A 22,443-nucleotide genomic window follows, 5' to 3' on the forward strand; every position below is an offset into this window, starting at 1 on the left:
CCCGTGCTGGATGGGTCTGTGGGCATCCAGTGATCAGCAGCTTTCCTCCCCCTTACTGCTTACACAATGAAATAGTACTCGAAGACTCAAAAGAGAAGGGCACCAGGAATGCCAAGAATCAAGCAGGTAAAAATCAAGGCACTCTCGACAAGCAAGCTCCAGCGCAGTCCCAGGAGCACAGTCCAGCTGCTCCCAGAGAGCCTGAAATGGGCCCAGGTGTTATTTGTTAAATTACCTGCATGCAGTTCTCTTCACAGGAGCACAGCAATTGGACCTGTTTCAGGAATGCCTCCTGAAGTACTGTGCTTTCATTGTGCTGCTGCCTGTATCTGAGGACCAATTTAGTCGTAAGGATTTCCAGGAATTGGCCCTTGCCTGTAATTTTCCTTGGATGCTCATTCTTCAGAATAATCTACCTTGCCATAAGGAACCTCGCTGTTCTCTCTATTTCCACCTACTGCTCTCTAATTTTATGTGCCACTCCATTAGCTTTTGCAGTATATACAGAACACACCAGTGTGTGGTGGCTTCACAGCTAATTAACCCTGAAGCATCCCTGGTGTGGGTTTTCAGGGGGACACGCAGGCATTTTGTCCCTAAGAGCCCCTTGAGGAGGAGTGTGCTGGGCAGTCTGGGTCAGGAAGAAGCCCCAGCTGTATCTGGCTGTGAATCCTTTGTTGTGCTCCCAGTTTACACCCCCTGGTAGTCACAGACAGCTCTATCATGTTCTCCCACACTTCCCAGTTGTCACGTAACAGAGTGATGCATATTAGTTCAATTAATTTTGTTCCATAAATCAGTCCCTCCAGCTCCTTAATCATTTACTGACTGCTTAACAAATGCATTTGGATGGAGAGACACTAATGCTAGCGACAGCAAGACTTTTTAAGGGAAATAAAAGCTTTGTGTAGACAAGACACAAACCTGCCAATCTTGTACCCTTCACTTGGATGTTTTTTTCCAACAGAAAATCTAAGCTAAAATATTTATCAGCCTGTAAAAAGATCATCATTGAATTTTTCTTGCAATTAGGGAAACACAAACAGTTAAAATAGAATAAAATATGTGCTTCATCTGAAAGGTATTCTTCTTGCTGTCAAAAAAGTAACAACAGGATAATTATTTTATTTGAACTAAAATTTGAAAATGAAGGTCTAGCTTTTTATAAAATGGAAAAAAGATTTTAAAATTCAAATGGGAAGTGAAATAAACGTATTTTCAGGACTGAAAAAAATGTTATATGAAAATTCATCTATATGGACATAAAAATACACATAATAATTTCAAATATGCAACAAAATGTGACCTAGATTCTATGTTTAATATTTCCTATTTGTAATTTGTCAGTAAAAAGTAAAGGGCTTTAGAGGGCATAAAAACATGGTCAAGAAGAACCAGAGGAGAGTTTTTTTTTGATTCTGTACAAGGAGGTATTGGTGACTTTAAATTAGGGAATAAATACTCAACTAGAAAGGACTTCAGTACACCTTCAGACCACCTGCTCTCTGTTACGGACAACCCATGCTCTTTAGTATCTTCAGAAAAAATTATTGAGCCCCATTTAAAATGATGGCAGCTTATCTGCCATTCCTCCTCCCTCCGCTTTCTCTCAGCCCACTGACCAAGGACGTCCTTCCAAAGTGGGTTCTCATCCTCTGATTTACAATCTAAATTTATTTAGGTTATTTACAACCTAGTGTAATTTATGTCCAGTTGGTTTTGGGTCAGCACTGTCCTTCAGCTTAAACGTCTCTGTGAGTATTTATCTTCTTAAGTACATTTAAAGAGCAACAACACAGGTCTGTGTTTTGCTAAGCAAAACATGGTGGGAGTCTGAATTCCCTTCCTGTAACACAGTTCTACTTTCCCCTGACCACCCCAGCAGGGCTTCCTCTGTACCTGTCCCAGCTTTGAACTTAGGAAATAGCAATTTTACAGGGCTCACCTCATATTTGGTAGGATGGAAACAAGAATTCTCCTCTTGCTTCTCCTGCACAACATCCTAGAACATAATCTGATAGTGACTAATGCAATTTGGCTTGCTAACAGATTTTTTTTTTAAAGGGTCTGCCAAGAGACATAGTGTAACAAATACAGGTTCCTATCTGGCACTGTTTACTCATCTGGGAAATTCCAGTTATTTCATTATTGGTGGTCACAGCACAGTCACAGACAGACCATATCCTTGGGATAGACACAGTACCAGAGGAAAGATTCAATTTTTTAAAACATAATGAAGAAAACTAATGGATGCTACAGAGACAAGAGTGTAAGACAACTGAATTTACCCTTGTAACAGAAAACTGATGCTCAGAGGTGAAGATACAAGAATTGCTGCCTTAATTAAGAAGCAAAGACAGTTCTTTGCATGGGTCCTGAAGGATTGGTTGGGAAAAACCCTACTTCAATACTATTTAGGATATGTAATTTAAGACACATAATCTTTGGTTGTGAGGAGAGGTGATATTCTCCAATCTTTAGAGAAGGACAGTAGCTGGTTTAAAATGCAAACTTTGAGACTGGCCTCCACCCTTCTCAACCTTGCAAAGATTATAAAATGCATGAACTGAAAGTCCTTTGATAATGAATTAATTTGAAATAAATTAAATGTCTGGATGTCTTATTTCCTCTTTTTTCACAAAGGTCTGTATATTTTTCAGTTGTTGCTGTTTTACCAGGGAGATGGGAGCTGTTTTGATTATTCATTTTTTGGACTGTATTTTCAAGCAAAAGCTCAGTCCTATGTAATAAAAGAGAAAAGGCCAAAGTGATATATGTATGTGTTCATTCTCACCAGTGTGATAACCTGCTTCAGAAATCCAGGTGAACAAGTCACACACACACACGTATGTATATATGTATATATATATAAAAAAAAATATATATATATATGTAATTTCACAAGTGTTTCTATTCATGCCGAGAAGCCAAATGTTTCCTGGGCAATAGAAACCTGGTGCACATTGGTATCTGTGTTCCAAACCTCCTGGAGCAACAGAGGAATCTGCTGAAGAAGAGGAGCAAGCCTCTATGCTTCCTGCTGAACTGGAGTCAGGAAAGTGCCTGGAGACAAAGCAGCAAGTGAGGCTTGAAAAGCTTATGCAGTTTTTCCCTGGTGGTAAAGTGGAGTTGAAGTACCAGGGTTATAAAAAATAAGCTTCTGCAAGACATCCTTGTGTTAATGCACATCCTTACAGTGCTCATCAGAAAGCAGATGTAATGATCTTAAGCTCTTGAGGCAGTGTTTGCATCCACCTGCCAGCAACAAACCAGGAAGCACTGAGCAGAATGTATGTTGCTTAAACTTGCTCTGAAGTGTGTAATTTTAAAAGTGTGTAATTATATGGATCTTTGATGTCTTGGGAAATCTGTGTATGATCTTTCTTTCTTCCCCCTGAGATTCATTTGTAAATCCAAGGCAATGATACCAACCAAAAAAAAAAAAAAAAATCATGTTTTTCTTTCAGATCTATACTCCACTTATTTTCCCTCAGAAGTCTTTGGTCCCTGCTGTAAATCTGTCCAATACTCCATCTCTCTGATATAGGCAAAATATTTTTAGAGTTTTTTTTAAAAGCCTTGCTGTGAAACATGAAGGCCCTAACATTAAAGTTGTCAGATTCTAAGGTCAGAAGAGGGGAAAAAAGGGTCCACATATGCAGCCAGCAAAAGAGGCACAAGAAGGTTGCTATGTTTGTATTATGGAATATGCCTCTGGCTTCTCAAAGTAAAGTATCATTTTGGGCAGAGGAACACCCGACAGAGAAAGGCACCAGGCACCCACTGCAATCACAGAAGAGTCTTGGCTGTAAAAGTCTCTCGTATCCCCAGCTGGGGCAGTTTTTCCAAATATTTCCACGGAGAAGAACAGGCCTCCATTAACCCAGGCAAGACATGTTTGTCACTGTGCGTAAAAACACCCGAGTATCACCTGCAGTTAAAATCTCTGCTGGCCAGGCAAATTTTGCACAGGGATGTTTGTCAAAAAGTCTGCTTCCACTTGTTCTCCAGCTAGCTTGCTCTTTGGGGAAATGCCCCTCGCCTCTTGCCTTACTCTTCCCTTCTGCACTGTCAAAATAAAACATTCAATAAAAACGTGGCGGTTGTCTGACACGACACAATTTTACCATGCTAGATATTGCTATTAGTGATTAATCCCTGAACAGTTGTTAGGATAGGGGCAAGAAAATCAGCAATGCTGTGTGCTTCCAGGGAGCTGCTCTGAGGCTGCCAGCCCATGGCACCCCAGGGGTTCCCAGCCTGGCAGTTCCTGCTGCTGCTGCAGGGAAGTCCCAGAGGAAGACACAGAGTGATGCCCTTCACTTGGCAGCTCAGTTCCGCTCTGCCACGCCTGAGAGTGTCAAAGGCATGGCTGGGAAGCCAGAGAAGCAAGAAGGAGCCTGAACCCATAGGACAGCACAATAGCTTACTTAAAAAAAAAATCAATTCTAAACCATCTCCATAAAAAAAAGAAAATAGAATGAAAGGACTGTAGTGGAGGTAGAAATGCAGTTCCACAAATAGGGAACGAAGTCACATATCTGAAGCAAACTCCAGACATGAGCCGTTCCTGGAGCCCCCAGGAACAAGAGGCACACAGAGGACTGCCCACCAAAGCACACCAGCCCTTTCATGTCCTGGCACACCAAGCGTGAAGCTGGATCTGCCATCACCTTAGGGTGACCCATGGTTTCCCTCTCAAGCTGATGTGGGGAGAAGTTCAGCTTGGCTGTCTCAACAGGGCAGAATCATAGAATACTTTAGGTTGGAAAAGACCTTCAAGATAGAGTCCAACAGTAACCTAACAGTGCCACATCCACCACTACACCAAGTCTTTAAGTGCCACATCTACACATCTTTTAAGTACCTCGTGGGTATGATGACTCAACTACTTTCCAGGGCAGCCTGTCCCAGTGCTTGACAACCCTTTCTGTGAAGAATTTTTTCCTAACACCGAAACTAAACCTCCCCTGGTGCAACCTGAGGCCTTTTCTTCTTGTCCTAGCACATGCTCCTTGGGAGAAGAGAAAGCCCAGTGAGAGCCTGGCCTGACTCATCCAGCAATCAGCAGAGTTCTGCATCACTGGAATTTGCTGGGAATTTTTCATGCTAGAATCAGCTGTGTGTGCTGTGTGCACATAGCCAAATGGAAAATAAACCCACTCTCAGATGTCTCCAAACAGCCTCATCTCGATGAGATAACACAACAACCTCTTTGAGCTAGAATTTGATTTTAGATGCAGCTCTACAGAAATGAAGACATTGAGCTGTCTATAAGCACACAGAGGGCATGGTTGGTCTCAAGCCTACTCTCAACCTGCCCTATTTCTCCCCCTTTCCCCAGACTCACAGAGGAAGTAATTTATTGATGACCGTTTCCAGAAATGCCAGAGAAGAGCAAGGGGATAAGTGTTAAACACACAAACAAGAATTTGTAGAGATGGAGCTTTATGTGAGATTGTAGTAGCTATAGCATAAAGGAAATAAAATGTCTTAAGCTTCCAAAGTTCCTTTGCCAGATGGATCCATAATTAAATCATCTGCACAGCAAATAAAACAATTGAAGGTTGCTAAATTTTAGGTAACTGCTTATTCACATTCATACAGAAAGTTAATGAGATGTTTTGGCTAAAATGTTAAATGATAATTCTGTAGAGCTATTCCAAGTATCTAAATTTAGAGTTGATTGTTACAGTGCTGCAGGTGGCTCTGGGACCTTCTCATATTATCATTATTTATTAATACTTTTAAATAAATGTATCAACAACAGAATTTAGCCAGTTTCTATGTATCTCTGCCTCTACTCAGCTTTCATTCACACTGAGCAGAAACTTATTTTGTAAGCAACCAGCACCACTGACTTTTGGAAACTACATTGAATAATCCTTTATTCTGTCATGGCAGAAGACTTTAAAGTCATATTTACAGAAATTTAACTTAATTAACTTTTCAAGTATTAGCTATGTTCTGGTGAAGAATATTTTTTTTTACTGTAGGATAAGAAGTTTTAAAAAATGTATTTTAACAGGAAAGTCTTTGCTTATGCTGTGATTTAATAGCATAACTTGCTTGATATTAAAAAGTTAAAATCACCAAGAGTTTCAACCATCAAATTAAAATTGATGGCTGAAAGCTCAATCAGCACTCACTTAGCAAGCTCATCTCTCTGCCCTACCAGTTTCACCCTGACAACCCAATTTGATGGGGTAGGTTTGAATGGGTTATAAAAGAAGTAAGAATTTACCCTCAGAAAGTGGGATTTCTGAATTCACTACTGACACAATTTCAGAATGGTAGAGTCAAATTAAAAACTGTTAAACTTCAACTCTGATCTTTAAACACAAAGAGCAATAATCAAAGCACCTACCCACTTCAGCCAAAGTCTTGATACAGGACTCCACTGAGGCTTTCTGTGTTGGGTTTGGCCAGGTACAGTTGTAAATTCTAAAAGCAGACTGCAGCAGCTGAATAAAAACAGGCTGATGTGTCTGAAAACAAAAACAAACACAGAATTTTACCCTTAAGGATCTCCTCACAGCTGCCCTAGGGTTTGACACAACGTAAACCAAGGGTGTTTTAGCTTGCAGACTCAACTTATACCTCCATTAAATTCTCTTTTATCTTTAGGTCTGGCAGGAGCAGAAATCAATGCTACACCTCTAAAAAGGCCAAATCATGCAATTTTTCCTCAGATTGCCTCTGATATCAAGCAAACACAGTACACACCATAAGGACAGAGGAGGTTTTCCCATTCTGTCACAGGACACAGCATCTCCCTCACACAAAGATTTTTCTGCAAGGATATTCCCTCCAATGAATTCACAAGAGCCAGAAGTAACTCTGACCACATTGAGCTGTCTACTGGTTCAAGATGCAAGTGACTAAAATGAAGAATTAAGTGTTTTAAAGAGGGATTAAACTGGTAGTCAGTGGCGTGAGAGGGGACAGAGAAATTAAAGGAGGATGAAAAGAGACAGCATTCCTATGCAGGTAGCAGAAGGTATCTCATTAATGGTCTGAATAACTGTCTCTTCTCCTTACCTGGAGGCTGGTGCTGTTATCTGAAAATGGTGAATTGAAGAAGCCACTCACAATGCTCATGACAGGCTCAGTGACATATTTCTCCAGAGATGTGTCTGCATGTTTACGATCTGTGGTTGTGTTACAAACCTGCAGGGAAGAAGGAGGAAACAATGAGATTTAGTTCTCTCCAATAAGCAAGCTTCATTATTTTGTATTTATTACAACACATCTGATATTTCTTCTTAAAGTAAAAACAAAAGATTTTGATATAGTATCTATCAGAGAGAACTATGTTAGAGTTTAAGCTGGATTTGTTACAGCTTATCTTTCTTCTCAGAGGTCCAGCCTTCTCTTCTGAACTTGTTCTTTCTGGCTGCCTGCCTCTTCTTTCCCACACCATGAAGAAAAGAACCCCCTAAATCAGCACACTGCATGCCACTTACACATTCAGACAGATTCAAGAAGAAAATGGACCTTTGCTCCCATTGCAGGGCTGGTTGGAAGATGCTTCAGAGACAGATGAGACATAAACAACTCAGATTAGAAAGATTTCATACAACATTTAGCTTCTCTCAACAATTAATCACCACAACTAGGTGGAAAAGGTGGAGCTCATTCGCAGGAAAAATGTTTAAAATGAGGGAAGGGAAACAGCACACTCAATACCAACAGGCTTTAGGATGGTACTGGAAGAGAGGCAGCATTTCTTTGGGAAGCCACATGGGGAAAATACAGAAGCCAAGCTAAAACAATGAAAGAAGGGAATGGATGATACCAGGACAGCTCTGGAGCACAGAAGGATGATTGAATGGTGGGAAGGGAGTGAAAAGATTTGTACAAAAGGTTCCTGAAGACTCCCTTTGGTACAACACAAAGTTTGTTGCTGCGTAAAGATGTCACACTTAAAGAAAGGGAAAAATTACTGGTGTGGATTACATCCTTCAGTACTTCCTTTATTTCTCTTCAACACTTTTGAACATCCATACAGAGTCATGTTGACTTTGTATGTGTCAGTGTACACAGTACTGAAAGAAGTCTACAGAGAGCCAAAACCAGTGAGAAAGGCAAGACTGGACAAATAAGTAGTACAGACTGTAGTCATACTACCTCTTCAACAGCGTTTAAATAAGCAGCTGTAGTCATGTTTAACAAGAAATGAAGGCAGATTTGTTTTCTCTTTCACCTATGCAAGCCAGAGACGACTGCAATGTTCTAGGGAATCTATGCAAAAGCAGAATTTATTTTGTATACAAAAGCTCTAGGGATAGCCTTTTCATTGCCATCTGTGCATTTAACACATAACCCCAAACCTGAGTGGCACACACTTACCATTACATCCCTTCAGGGATGGGGAATCCAGAGGAGCTGTTTGAATTGCTTAAAGTCACAGGGAAAAGTTAGTGACAGAAGCAGAGAGATAATCCACAGCACCTGATCTCACACAGGGCAAAGATTCTCTCTAATTACACACTGCCACTGTCGCTACAAGACAGCAATTTCACCAGGAATGTTTTAAGGAAGTTTACTGACATGACATCCAGAAGCACCTGTGTTCAGTGTATGATAGAGCTCAGGGGAACACAGAAGCACCTTGAGTCGAGCACACAAACATTGTCATGCAGTAGGTAGAGGAATAACCAAAGATAACTTCAGACCTAGACAAATGAGGCATCTTGAGGAGTTTGCTTGTCTGCTTATTTAAAATGTGTCAGATAAATCAGTCATGCCTCCACAGAGTGCTTTTTTTTATCACCCCAGGAAAGATTTTGGTCAGAGAAGCAACAGTGTCTAAAATGAAATAGCAAACTCATCAGCCCTTCTGTTTTGGGGAAAGTGTGACACCACAACCTCCCCCAGTCCTCATGAAGATAAACGATTCAGTTAATAATCAAAACTTGTTTATTTTAAAACTTTTTTTTTTTTTTAAGAGATCATAGAACTAAAAATCTCTGGAAGTTCTTTTGCTTTTAATTAATCTGCATGCCAATTTTGGCTGGAACCAGTAGCTCTGAGATCAGCGCTTGCAATCCCTATAGGAAGATAGGGAGCTGTGCAGTGCTAGCACAGTGAATGCAGAAATCACCAAAACTAAATTCCAGAACTTTTAAGCTTTCCCCTTCATCTGCCTGAAAAGCAGAGCCATATGGGGGAATGCCACTCTGCTCAAACACCAGTCTGAAAAATTCCCAGCACAGAAGGAATTTGGAAGTCCTCTCATTTGTTCTTATCCCTTTGCCCTCTGGGAACTGAAAGATCTTCCTCCATGGAAGAAAAAACCAAAAACCTGAAATGCATGGAATGGAGATGAGGATTGAGAAAGCGGTGTTTAAAAACCCCTTAAGAGGCTTTGGCACCAAAACTCACATGAATAATACTTCAAAAATTCTGTGGAGAAAGCCAGGATGACTTTACAGCTGTCAGATCCCCGGCTCTTGTCTTTAATCCTTCTCAGACTACAGCTGCTGACTTACACAGGCTGGGCCACACACAGGAAAGGGAAGCCTTTCCTTCAGCAGCACCCACTTTGCTCAGCACAAGGCTGTAAGTCACACCCAGCAGAAAATAGGTTGTCAGAAGCTGCAGAAGCAGGGTGTCTCTGAAAGCGCAACAGCTTTTGGCAAACCCAGTTTATACACGGGTCCGCCTCGTCCCTGCTTTACAATGTATCATGTTGTTGAAAGGAAAATGACAGCTGGGGACTAAATATTTCCTTCCTCAATCCAGAAACAGATTTTAAAAAATCAGTTACTCTTTTTTTTTTTTAATATATATCTAAAACAGAAGGAATCCAACCTAAGGATAACACTCTCTAACAGACTCAAAGCTCACAAACTCACCCACTGACAGGCATTTGTAGCAGCTAAAAGAAAAGCATTTCCCCTTCCCCCATGCAAAAGCATCCCTTTTAGCTCACTGGAACACAGAGGATCAAAGGGCTCTTTTTCTAAATGCTTTGAAAGCTATTGTAACATCTTTCATGAGGCTGACAGCATTCTAACTGTCCTGATAGCTACAGAATGCTGATTATTTATAACACTTGGGTTCTGTCAGGGCCTCAGAGCACCAAATCTGAACAAATACACTCCATAACCTGGAAAATACAGCTATCCATGGCTGAGGAGCAGGACAAGCCAGAACACTTCTGACACGCTTGCAAGAGAGCAGAATAAACCTGCATTTTGCCAGCGGCACCCACACACAAAATGCACCATTTTCCCTCTTCATCGCTGAAGACCGGGGGTCAAATTTCTTTTAAGAGAGGGGTGTGTGAAAACAAGCTCGGTGGTCACCAGCATCAGGACAAGCCTCCAGCATTTAGCACAGTAAAGTTTGTCTCCAGGCTCATGAGAGGAAACCTGCACAGAGCCTTCTTTCTACTTGTCTGCTTCTAGCCCAGGGGCACAGAAAATTGGCCACGTTCAAGGGCTAGGGAGGAGGGGATAGTCTGTTTGGAAAGTCAGGGTCAGGACATGTCAGGAAAGGGCAGCCCAGAAAGGGAATTAAATAGAAGAGAATACTTCTTGAGATACAACCAGTAAGGTTAAAAGTCAGAACGCTCCTCCAAGGATGTTTCTCATCTTAATTTTCAACCCAGGTTGTTTTTGTCCAGGAGGGCTTTCACTGTGTAACACAACCACAGAGAAAATGCAGCAAGAAAACCGGGTTTGTAGAGGACTAATTACTACTGAAAAAATGGCTACCACCAAAACAAAAGAGCACAAATATCCCTGCCTTAAAATAGAAAGGTTTAAAAAAAAATACAGCAGAACAAAATCAAAACAAAACAACCCCCCCCCCGCACAAAAACAAACAAACAAACAAAAAAAACCAAAACAAACAAACAAAAACCCAACCATGTATAATGTTTCTGTTCCACAGAAAAAAATGAACAGGTCCCAGTAACTATTGTACAACATAAGTTTTTGCATTCCTTATTCGTTTAACCAAAATTCATTCTATTTTCTCCTAATAGGTCTCACAGGAATAATTTTGTGGCACACCATTACTTTGGGGTCATTATCTGCTCCAGGACCAAACTGAGATTCTTTAGCTTTTCTCTTAATTTCAATGAAATGACAAATGCAAGGAGTGAGAATTTAAGTATTATAAAATCTAATGGACCATAGACTGGGAAAAACCCAAAAACACATGTATTGTAAATGTAGGTGAACCTGGTGGGAAGAAATGATGATGTCTGACTCTAGTTTAGAAGGTTGAATGATTTCTTTATTATAACCATACTACAATACATTAATATAGTGTTTAAAGGAAATACTAAAACTACATACCTACTTTTCTAACTACCATATCTCACTAACTCCCAACTCGTGACACGCTCGCCAGAGTTTAGACACAGGTGGATTTGATTGGCCATCAGGCTCAAACAATCCTCACGAGAATCCAATCAAGCAATCACCCCAGGTAAACAATTCTCCAAACACATTCCACATGGGAAAAACAAGGAGCAGAAATAGAAATCGTTTTCTCTTTCTTCTCTCTGTGCTCCTCTATGAAAAAATCCTGAGAGAGAGAAGAATGTGCCTGCCACACACATGGTTCTACTTCTTGAGCAGAAAGAGCAACACCATTGTTTGTCATTAATATTGTAATTATTTATGATTACAAGAAGCATTAACATCCTAGTAAAGGATATATAGTGCAGGCTATAATCATTACATCACACTAGCTTCCCCTCATGGCTCTACTACTGTATTTAATTCCTGTCATAAGATTGTTTCCTGTTTTCTGCCTGGGAAAGGAAGCTGAATTTAACTTGTAATGTAGAATTTAATTCAGTAGCTACTGACACCATGAGGCTCACTGAGGACCACAGGAATGGCAGACTTGTGGTACTGACTGTGCCCTGTCACCTCGCAGCTATAATTTCTATTTGAATTAGTATTCTGAGGGACCACAGCTCTACACCTGCCTTTCACATCAGCAATGAGAATGCAGTGACAGGAGAATGAAAGACAAAAATAGAGACTAAAGAAGGAACACAAGCCAGAGAAGATCTTGATCCCTGATCCTCACTATAACAACAGAATAAAGGAAGAGATTACAGATGTGGGGGTCTTTTAGTCACCACCATAATGACATATAATGCACATTCTCAAAAGATGTACACAGGCTCTCAACCATGTACACACACCCAATTTATTTCTCTGTAAGAAAAGAGAAAGGCACGGGTTCCAAGATGCCCTTTCAGAAGAGAAGGCTACTAGTAATTAGCAGGTTAAATGACGATAAAGATCATAGAAATGACTGTTAAACAAACAAAACAACTAACCACACTTATCCTATTGTCAACTTTGAATAAAAATAGTTAACAAAATAAAAGTTCACCAAAAAACCCCAATACTGCCAGTTCAGTTGTCACCCATGACCATTTGGTAATGTTTAACACCTAGTGAAGCTTACCCTTGCCATATCAACAAGGAAGTTCTCAAAAAGTTTCCAGATATGGTTACTGGCATAGATTTCTTTCATTTCCACTTCAGTGTCCACGTAACAGTGGTTAACAAAATTAACATAGGCAATTTTCACCTGCAGGAATAGCGAAAACACAATCACAATGAAATGAAACAGTAAAAACAATTAATAGAATGTTTTCTATCTGCAAATATACTGAACAATAAAGATGAACCTCCCAGTACTAACAAACATTCATAACCATAATAATGCACATGTTTGGTTCTGAAAATTTAGGGAGAAGCAGGGCAACACATGCCTTAATGTGTTTACTTAAAGACCACAGGAAGAAAAATGAAAAGGTTTTGCAAACACCCTTACTCTAATGACAAAACCCCCACAAGACAAACCAGTAATGATTCTGGTATTTAACTGATATTAAGACCAGCAAGGCCTGGCTCCAAAGCCAGAGGCTGTCAAAATGCAGAGCACCCTGTCACTTCCCAGTTGACTGCGGTAGGTTGAAGCCTTGTGACAAGCTTGCCAAATATAAAATAAAAAGTCTTTTGCAGAGCTGGGACTAAGTCCTTGTATTTCCACAATCCTAATGCAGCACTCGCATTTGGGATCTAAAGGCCAGAGAAAGGTTGGGATTACAGCAATGGCAGCACAAGGCTTAGGAGGAGGACATGCCAGGACTCCTCTCTGGCATGACAAGTCTGTATGTGCACAGCATAAAAATGGATATTCAGTGCCCAAAATGTATAGAGTAAATATAAACATATGCAAATGCACTGAAAATTTCTTATCACGGTCAAGGGAGATGAGATAGTTCCGTATGTTTAATGCAGTGAAGAGAAAACTCAGATCAGACGTTTAGGTTTCTTTTGTTTGGGATTTTTTTTCTAATTACCATCTGTTGAAATTAATGTTAAGGGGAACTTTTGGGCAAAGCAAACATGTTTCTTTTTAGCAATAAGATCATTTGATCACAAGGTCAATTTTCATGGCACAGAGGGTGTTTTAATTCCTGCAGGCCCCAGTTCTGTTGCTTTGAGCCCCATTTTTTCCACCAGCTAATATCACAGTCCTACTTTAGCATGACACATGCAGAATTGTGCCTTCATCTGCAGTGAATAAAAACATTTGCAGGACTGCAATTGAGTTTAATAAAATGAGGCTTCACCCAAATTCCCACCAACTTCAGCATGGACAGAATTTTATCCATCATTTCCAAGAGATTCAGGCAGTGGCAAAACATTGACTTAACCCAACATTTAGCTGGGTCTTCAGAGTTTCAGCCAGAAGTTACAGGAGCATTAAACTCTGACAGTGACTGGACAAACCCAACACAAAACAACATGTCTGAAAAGCTGACAAACTATGCATTAAGGACAATGAATTTTCTGTGGAATAAATATTGTCTATCCTTTCTCACTTACTCACCTTAAGAAGCACCACCCATTCCAGCCCATTCCCTGTGCAAATATTCAACTTGTCAGTACATTATAAACAACAAAACATTGCCTGCGTTTCTAAAAATGCTAAGTCTGCTTCCTCCTGCCGTGAATCCTACCTCAGGAATGCAGTCATCATGGGTCACTACCCTCACAATATCATCCAGGGGCAGCAGTGAATTGCACTTGATCTCTGTGTACACATTCTTGCCCTCTGTGCAGGCAGCCAGCAGCTCCACCAGAGTGATGTGATAGGCCAAGGGCCCGCTCTCGTCGGCTCGGTCTCGCTCCGAACACATCATCTGGAGCAGCACTGGGAAGGATGCTCTGTCATTGTAGAATATCAGCACATCTTCACCGCCATTTATCAGCTGAGAAAGAGAGCACAACGTTCTGAGCACCCTGCACTGCAATCATTTTGGACTCAATGATTTTAAAGGTCTTTTCCAACCTAAATGAGTCTATGATTTTTTTAATTTCTTACTTTATCTCTAAGTATGCAAGGATTCTCTAGCTAAAACCCAAACGAAACAAAATTTACTCTGATGGGGTTTGCCAAATGAACATGTCAGAACAAAATCCAAGGCAAACTTCTGCCCTTATCAACATAAGTGCAAATCTGGAATAACTCAGCAAGGAATGCATAATGCAAGGTGAATTTGAGGTTTAATTTCTGTGTAGCTCTGTCTTTACCTAAGACAGCATGCCATCCTTATTATTCCTACCATGTCAATGTTTGTGTGTAGTTAATTAATTATCCTCACCTCCTGCTAGGAGGCCAGGATGCATTATTATCCCCGTTTCATAGATGAGCACTTGAGGTGCAGTGAGATTAAATCTTCCATGCTGCCTCACACAAAAAACCTGTGGCTCACCTGGAATTGAACCCAGCTTTTCCCCACCCTTGCTTAATATTGGAAACAAAGGGAGATTCTTCCTACCCTGTGCAAATTTGGCAGATGATGGGTCATTACTTTATCAGTGTCATGTCAGCACTTTCATTTAGCAGAAAACTGGTGTATGTGATACATGTTTGATTCTGCTACAAGTGCTCAGCTCATCTCAAGAGGATCCAGAGCGGCGTTGGATGCCGGCAGCCCCATCTCAGCACATCTCACTGAAGAGCTTTGCTCTAACCCTGTTTGGAATCCTCTCTCCATCACTGTCCTTTGAAGCACAATCCACTCTCAATGTGGGTGAAACAAGCTCCCACAAATCCCTCCTAGTACAGAACACACCCTGGCAGCTCAAAAATCACACTTATTTTGTGAATTAGGCACTTGACTTATTCCAGTCCATATGTGACATGAAATCCCAGCTTACTCAATTCAAGTGTAGTCATAAAGGTTGCTGGAGCTGCTGAGAAATGAGAAAGCAGCAAGAACAGGAATTAAAATTAGTCTCCCAGAATGAAAAGTCAAGAAGCATTTCATTACACTTTCCAGGGTTTCAACACTTCAAATTTTGAATTCACAGCATTTCTGTTTGTGCTTTCCCTGTTTCTTGCTTATTTTTACTTTGACATTTGGCTGGAGTGAATTGTGAATTCAACCTCTCCTGCAATTCCTATTTCCTGTTATCTTTGGGTTTCTACAGTATTTCTATGCCCATGACTTTTCAGACATTTTCTGGACAATCCACAGTATAGAAAAAAAAATAATTTAAAGGAATGAGAGCTTAGGACAAAACAACCCAGCAGCGTTTTCTGCCGTTAAAGTATAATTTCAGCAAGTTTAGAATTCTATGGTAATATAATGAAGGCTGTCCAGTGTTAGAGCAGCTGTTGATACCATGCAAAATATTACTCCAGTATACTACTGGAGCAGTATTAGATAACAGATAGATTATTAGATAATAATAGAAAACTCTGCTGCCACATTGATCTGGCCCAAAGTAAATTCTGCTTTCCCTTCTGTAATAGTGTTTGCACTGACAGGCAGGGTTCTTCCAGGAACTTCAAAGCCTGCCTGTAATGATAAAAAGTGCCCTAAGGAGACTTGCAGGTTGGTAAACATCATTGCAGACACGGAGACCAAGGGAATCAGCCAGACTGGGGATGCCCAGTGGGTTTTATGACAGTATTCTCTTGCCATGGTGCTCCTTCATCTGCATGCACTTTCTAGAACACGTAAACATGAGGATTATTCCTCACTCCCAGTAAACGAGAATAAGCTACAATACATTTCCTGTGGGTGAAAGAAAACACAGGAGGAGCTGAGGCAAGCTGTACAGTCATATTCTATCTTGTCTTGTGGTAAATTGTTTATGTGCCCCATCTGGAGGCACAGGAAAAGCTACAGCACTTGTTTCAGGCCACAAAGTAGATCTGAGTTGTCTACAGACAAACTGTCCCAACTCAGTGGCAAGTTCCAACCATTTGTTCTCTTTAGAGTGGATTGCCATTCAAGTTTCACAATTAGCATCTTCTTCTAAGAAATAATAATTACTTACCTGTAATTTCCTACTTTTTTAAAAACTGATCGCTATCTTACCCTATTTCATCAAAACAGGGTTGCTCCCTCCCCCTTGAAAATTCCTGCAGGACTTATGATGTGAATGCCATATCCAAGTTCATTTCTACTTTCACTACGGAGTCAGCTTGAAAATGTAATATGACAGTTTATCTTTGTGCTGCTACAGGTCAATAGCAGAATATATTGCAATTGAGAAAAATCTGAAAATTTTGTTTGATGATTCAAAAAAAACCTCTACAAGAGCCTTTGGTGGAAGCAGAAAAATCTAAAAGCACAAAACAACAAGAACTGTTTGAATTATGTAAATCAAAGGCTTGTAATTGATATTGCATGTTAAAATACTTCAGTCAAATTGAAAAGGTTGAGGTGAATTTCATTAAAGGTTATCCATGTAGGCAGGAGCTTTATTTTCTTAATTAGAAGTTTTTCCTCTTGTTGCTGTGGAATAAAATTTCAGTGGGATTTCATTTTGTTCATACCACAAAAAACTAAAGCTTATGTCTGATTTCTTTGTGAAGACACCTCTTAAAAAAACCAAACCAAGCCACAAAAAAGACACTTTGTAAAGCAAATAAAAATGTTCCTTGTACTCTAATCCAACCATGACTTTTCACCGTATTCAACTTTACCCACTTACTAATCTCAAGGAATTGTTAACATAATTACAGTTAAATGCACAAGTGTCTGCAAGTTGAAGACTTCATTTATCATGCTCACAATATATCAAATCCTAATTGCAGAGCAACTCAATTAGGTATTTTCCTAGGAAATTTATTGGCATAAAGATTTTTCCACAAACCACTTGGTTGAATTTACTTTAACTAGCTGGATCAAGCTAGTTAAAGCTAGAGCAGCTCTACTGACCCTCACGGAAATGCTCTGAAATAAAACAGGAAAAAAAAAAAAAGGCAGAAGCTGGGATTTAGAATTGCTACATGCTAAAAAAAAAGGTCTACAGCACAATTTAGACAAATCCATAGAGGAAAGAGCCTCTTGTATGGCAAACCCATGCTACAAGAGTGGGTAAAAGTGATCCTAAATTACATTACAGGAAAATGAAGGTTTATGTAACTCTGAGATTTCCATGCTACATCATCTACAAATAGACATCTCTGTATCACCATGCTAACACTCATGTTTTCTTTCTAGTAGTTATACAGATGGCCTTACAAAATTAGATCAAACTCCCCAAAACGTCTGCTAAAATATTCATTTTTTGTGACGCCGCTTAAAATTCTAAAGCGAGGATGCCATTATATCTCATCGGTATCAAGAGCAGGAAAAACAGCCTCAAAATATTCAAGCGATTAACATGTGAAGCCTTTGCTTACCTCTGTCATTACCATGTCCTGGCACTTTTTCACATATTTGCCATCTGCTTTCACGATGGTCTGCAGGAATCGCAGGTACTCCACATGCCGGCCATGGGTCTCGATGCAGTGCACAAAGTGCTGCACCACCCTCTCGCTGATCTCGTTGCACAGGAGGTAATTATTCATGAAGATGTGCCTCATGGTCTCAGCTTCCAGGAGCTGAACAGATCAAAAACAGTCTCATGAGCACAGCAGATCTGCTTTGAGATTGAGAGAGGCACGGGATTCTCAAGTAGAGGAAGGCTCACTGGTAAAAGGAAACTGGAGAAATCCTTTTCAATGATCTCAGGGTCCAGCTTCTAGTTTTGAGGGGATTTCTCCACACTTCCCTATGAGTACAAACAGTCCTAAAGTGGGCATAAACCAAACCTGTGCCCATGTGGAAGGTGAACACACAAACACACACAAACCACACTGCTAGAGCACTCTGCAGGGGCTTTGGAGTATGAGACACCTGAGACGCACTCACCATCAAACTTTGCAATGAGACCACCAGATGAGATGATGAGCTGCTCTGGCTCTCTCTAGGGCTCACAGAGGAGGCATTTCCAGCAGGCAAATCCCTGCACAAGCAGCCTGATGGTCTCAAAGAGAATGTCTCTTTCCACATTAACTCCAGAGGGAGCCTAGGGCTGTGTATCCGTAAGCAGCATGAAACAAGATGAACAAATCTGGAGCAAGAAGGGATTCTGCTGAGGACACAGCACCCAGACTTCGTGCATTCTTGGGGCTTTTGTTCTAGGTTGGTCCCTTGGACTAAATGCTCCTGAGGGTCAGGTGTGCTCCTAAAGTATATGTGTCTGTTTAGCGTCATCTGATAGGAATCCACATCAAGTTTGCTCCACAATGTGCACAAAAGCACAATAACTGGGATGGATGATCAGGAAATCAGCTTCAAAAGAACAGAAATACAAGTGCAAGCTGGCTCCACACTTTGCACCCGAGTTAAGTGTCAGCACTGGATGTGATGGAATCATCCAGGCTCTGGTTCCCGCTTTGGTCAGCTCAGAGCTGCTCACTAATGTCAAAAAAGAGCATAAGTAAAAAACAATGGAGCAAATGTTCCTAAACTGCACAGGCCAGGGTCTGCAATCCTCATACTCACAACTCCTTCTAATAAAAGCATGTTTTGCTCAGTAGATCCACTGAGCAAGTGTCATTCTATATGAATATGTCTGTAAACACACACACAAATATATACAAAGGGATTGTGATAAAAAGGTGTATTGTAAAGACAATGATTTCATGGAAGGTCTGACTTTAGATTACTTGAATCAAATGGGAGCATGATCAACAAAATGTATGAGTCTGATTCGGTTGTTACACAGGGTTTATGACAGTAGTCACAGTATCTTCTACCTTGACTTTACTGTCCATCAGTGAGTGAGTCAGGATGAATAAAATCAGAGTCAAGTTCAAGACAAGGATGTGACACACATTCATAGATCCTTCCAGTAAACCCCACAGGTTCCTTGGTTTTTGTTTTCCACATTTAAAATGGCAACATTAAAGCCAATGACATAAAAAGCAACACTAAGGGAAATGAGAGAGGAGGGGGGGAGGCATAATTTAGTGAAATTATTTATTTAGCATTGGGATGTTTCAGCAAACCCAAATTTAATTCCAATTATCATATTCTATTTCAAATTAAATACTTACCCCTGGAGTTAAGAACAAGTTGAGATTTTTGTGGAGGAGAACTTGATTCTGAGGATTTCCTCGACAGAAATTCTGAAGAAAAGTGTGGGCTACATTCATAACTTCATTCATCTTTTCATCACTCTGCAGGAAGTAATGACAAACAGAATCAGCTGGGTGTACCTAAACATACTTGTTAAAACCACACAACATCAATTCAGCCAGGAATAAACCAATTCTTCTGAGCCTTTATAGGGCAGGAATTCTCCCTCTGGCAAAAGTAACTGATGTAGTTTTCTTTGGAGTCCATTAGCAGCTGTACCTTACTCTGAATCAAACCATAGGGAACCACAGGTACGAGCATAAAATCAAGGTAAGAGTTCTTCTTGTGTGGTTATAATTTCCTAGTTTAAAAAAGTGGTAAGTTGCTTGAATTAAAAAAAAAGCAAAACAAACCAAAAATGTCGCTCTGCATTAGTTTTAAGCTTTGGCAAACATTTGGTTTTTCTTTAGCTACATACAGAAAGAGATGTATGTGTGCATGTGTTCATACACATACTCCCCCACAAATATATCTCTAGTTTCATCCCCATTTTATATTCCTCTCATGTAGTATCCTAAGTACGATTTGTTGAACCTGTATGGACAAGCCCTATTTTACTGATGACAGCTGAACCCAGTGTCTGTAATATAACATGCAGGAAAACATAGCCCAGCAAAGGTTTTATGTCCTCTCAGTGATTCCTAGAACATCTGGAAAGATGTGCTCTTTCAAAGCCTGTCTAGTTCACTGATTTGTATGCCACCAAATGAGTACCAAACAACTGTATCTTGTGAAAAAAAATGGCACGTGGAACTAGGTTAAAGATGTCCACCATAAAAACAAAGAAGTTGTTTCAGATTTGATCTGTGAAAGCTTTTGGTCCTAAGGTTTGCCTGCTTCAGGAATGGGTACAGGAATGACAGCACTGTGACATCTAGGTACACAAGGCAGTACACATTAAATTTTAAATAAAACTGTGCAGGCAGCTGTACTTAAACTGAGCCCAAACTCACTATTCTGAAGGTAGAAAATTACATCATCATTTCATGTTTGTACCACAGCTGACAATTCAGATTTTAAAAGATATTTCCATTGATTATTGAGCCTGCCAAGGCCTTTCCCTTCCTTGAGTTTGTGTTCTCTACCACTAAAATTATGAAAATAACCTTTTCATAGGGGATCTGCAGAAGGTCCAAGACCACCAAGTGGGCGCCCATATTTTTCAGTAAACGCTGCTGTTGATTCCGACATTTTTTATTCTGAACACAAAGTTTGCTGAGTCGAATCAAAATCTATAAATTAAAAAACAACAAACCAAACAAATAAATAAGCATGCAACCAAGAAAAGAAACCAGTCATGTCACACAAAACCAAAGAAAGACACTTTATTTGAAAATAATTATTAAATCTACTAATCAAACAGGTATGTTAAGCAAGTTTCTTGGCAGATATACTAACCTCTTTAACAATATTGTAGTTATTGCTTTTAATGCTGTCTATCTGGGGCTTTTTGGTCCCATCCTGTATTGGGCTCAAAATGTTTGATTCCTGTAATAAAAAGCACATGACAAGTGGAGATTTATTGCGATTTCCTCAACATGAATTAATTGTATTTAATAGCAGCAAGTGATAAAGTATTACAGCAGCTCACAAGGAATTGATATAACAGAGATAATAAAGAAAGACTCGTTTATTCTTTATCCAGTGAGTGACAAGATTTACGTTCAAGTCCTTCCTCTGTTTCAAATTTCCAATGTAATTTGAGGCAATTATTCCATGTCTTCATGCTTCTGATCATTCTGAAAGAGTATGTCCCTAAATCGCAGACTAGGCACACCAAGGAATTTAAACACTGTGAGGAGATGGACCAAAAGTGTATTTCAGTAGACACCACACGTTCCAAAAGTATGTATTTACAGCTGGAAAGATTACAAAACCTGTCTATGTGAACACTAAAAAGAGAAAGAGCTTAAGAGCCTTGGAGAAAGAGCTTAAGACAATCTCTGCAGTTAAGCAAGTTGGAGTTCTCAACAGCACAGGAACAAGCAGCATGTGGACATTAGAGATGTTCTTCCCACAAAGGGGATGCTTCTGCTGTATCTCTGGATGATGCAGGAAAAGATTTAAAAACAAATAGGAACCATATGTTAAATTGCATCATCAAGTCATGACGCTGTATGCTCTGGGCCTTGGCTCCTGGAAAGCCCCAGCTGGGTATGATAAATAAGAGAAATCAAGTCAGCAAGGAACTGCCAACACCCACGCACCTTTCCATGCATATCTCTCAATCAAAACATGGGAGAACATGTACACAAATACTGCCACTAAGTATACTGGCAGTGCTGGGGGGTTTTCTGCTGTCAGCTGTGGTAAGCCTTTCTTAACAGGAAACAAAAATAAATTGAAATATTGGACTTCGGATGCTGACGTTATAAAGTATGAAGAAAAACTCTAGTAGATCTTGAGACTGACTCCCAGTATGACCACAAGGATGTTAAACCAGTGTAACAGCATTAAAAAAAAGAAGAAACAGGTGCACTTCTGAGTTTCATTGTGTCCTCAAACTTCCTACTGTTTTAGAAAAGAGAAATACACTAAAACAAACATATGCACGCCAAGCTGAATGTTTATACGTCCTGAAACCTCCCTCTGAACTTTCTTAGCTGATGGTGAAGTTCATAAATCCCATCTGGTCCTAATTTCCAGTGAGGTAAGAACAGCTGCACCACTTGGCCATGGAAGCTGTTTATAAGAGTGTCAGCACTGCTGTTCAGTGCTGATCTATGTAACAACAGCATATTTTATTTGTTTAGGTTTGTTAGTATGCAGGCTGCCATCTCTCTAGCTGTTTGAATCAATACTTTGGGAGATGTTTCAGGCTTTTTTGCTATAATTAACCACCCTCCTCCATTCTGGGATTGTGGGTTAACCAAGAATAATTTACCTGTTAGTTTTATCAGCATTCTTCCTTCATCAAAGCAGTTTTATAATCTATGTGACCTGTATTTCTTATCTGGAAGTAC

The 22,443-nt window shown here is 40.1% G+C and overlaps 1 protein-coding gene across 3 annotated transcripts in view; it reads right to left on the reverse strand.

The window, feature by feature from the left end:
* The window catches only part of ITPR2 (inositol 1,4,5-trisphosphate receptor type 2), a 242,810-nt gene that overhangs the window by 119,914 nt on the left and 100,453 nt on the right, over nucleotides 1-22,443 (reverse strand). For all 3 annotated transcript variants that reach the window (XM_053978468.1, XM_053978469.1, XM_053978470.1), the window contains exons 27-34: nucleotides 20,879-20,968; nucleotides 20,587-20,712; nucleotides 19,399-19,521; nucleotides 17,698-17,898; nucleotides 14,012-14,263; nucleotides 12,445-12,570; nucleotides 7,042-7,170; nucleotides 6,368-6,488 (exon numbers count right to left, since the gene is read on the reverse strand). In XM_053978468.1, coding sequence (XP_053834443.1) covers nucleotides 6,368-6,488; nucleotides 7,042-7,170; nucleotides 12,445-12,570; nucleotides 14,012-14,263; nucleotides 17,698-17,898; nucleotides 19,399-19,521; nucleotides 20,587-20,712; nucleotides 20,879-20,968 — 1,168 coding nt within the window. The remainder of the gene's footprint in view (nucleotides 1-6,367; nucleotides 6,489-7,041; nucleotides 7,171-12,444; nucleotides 12,571-14,011; nucleotides 14,264-17,697; nucleotides 17,899-19,398; nucleotides 19,522-20,586; nucleotides 20,713-20,878; nucleotides 20,969-22,443) is intronic.

This window comes from Vidua macroura, chromosome 5 (assembly GCF_024509145.1).
Source record: "Vidua macroura isolate BioBank_ID:100142 chromosome 5, ASM2450914v1, whole genome shotgun sequence".
Taxonomy (NCBI): domain Eukaryota; kingdom Metazoa; phylum Chordata; class Aves; order Passeriformes; family Viduidae; genus Vidua; species Vidua macroura.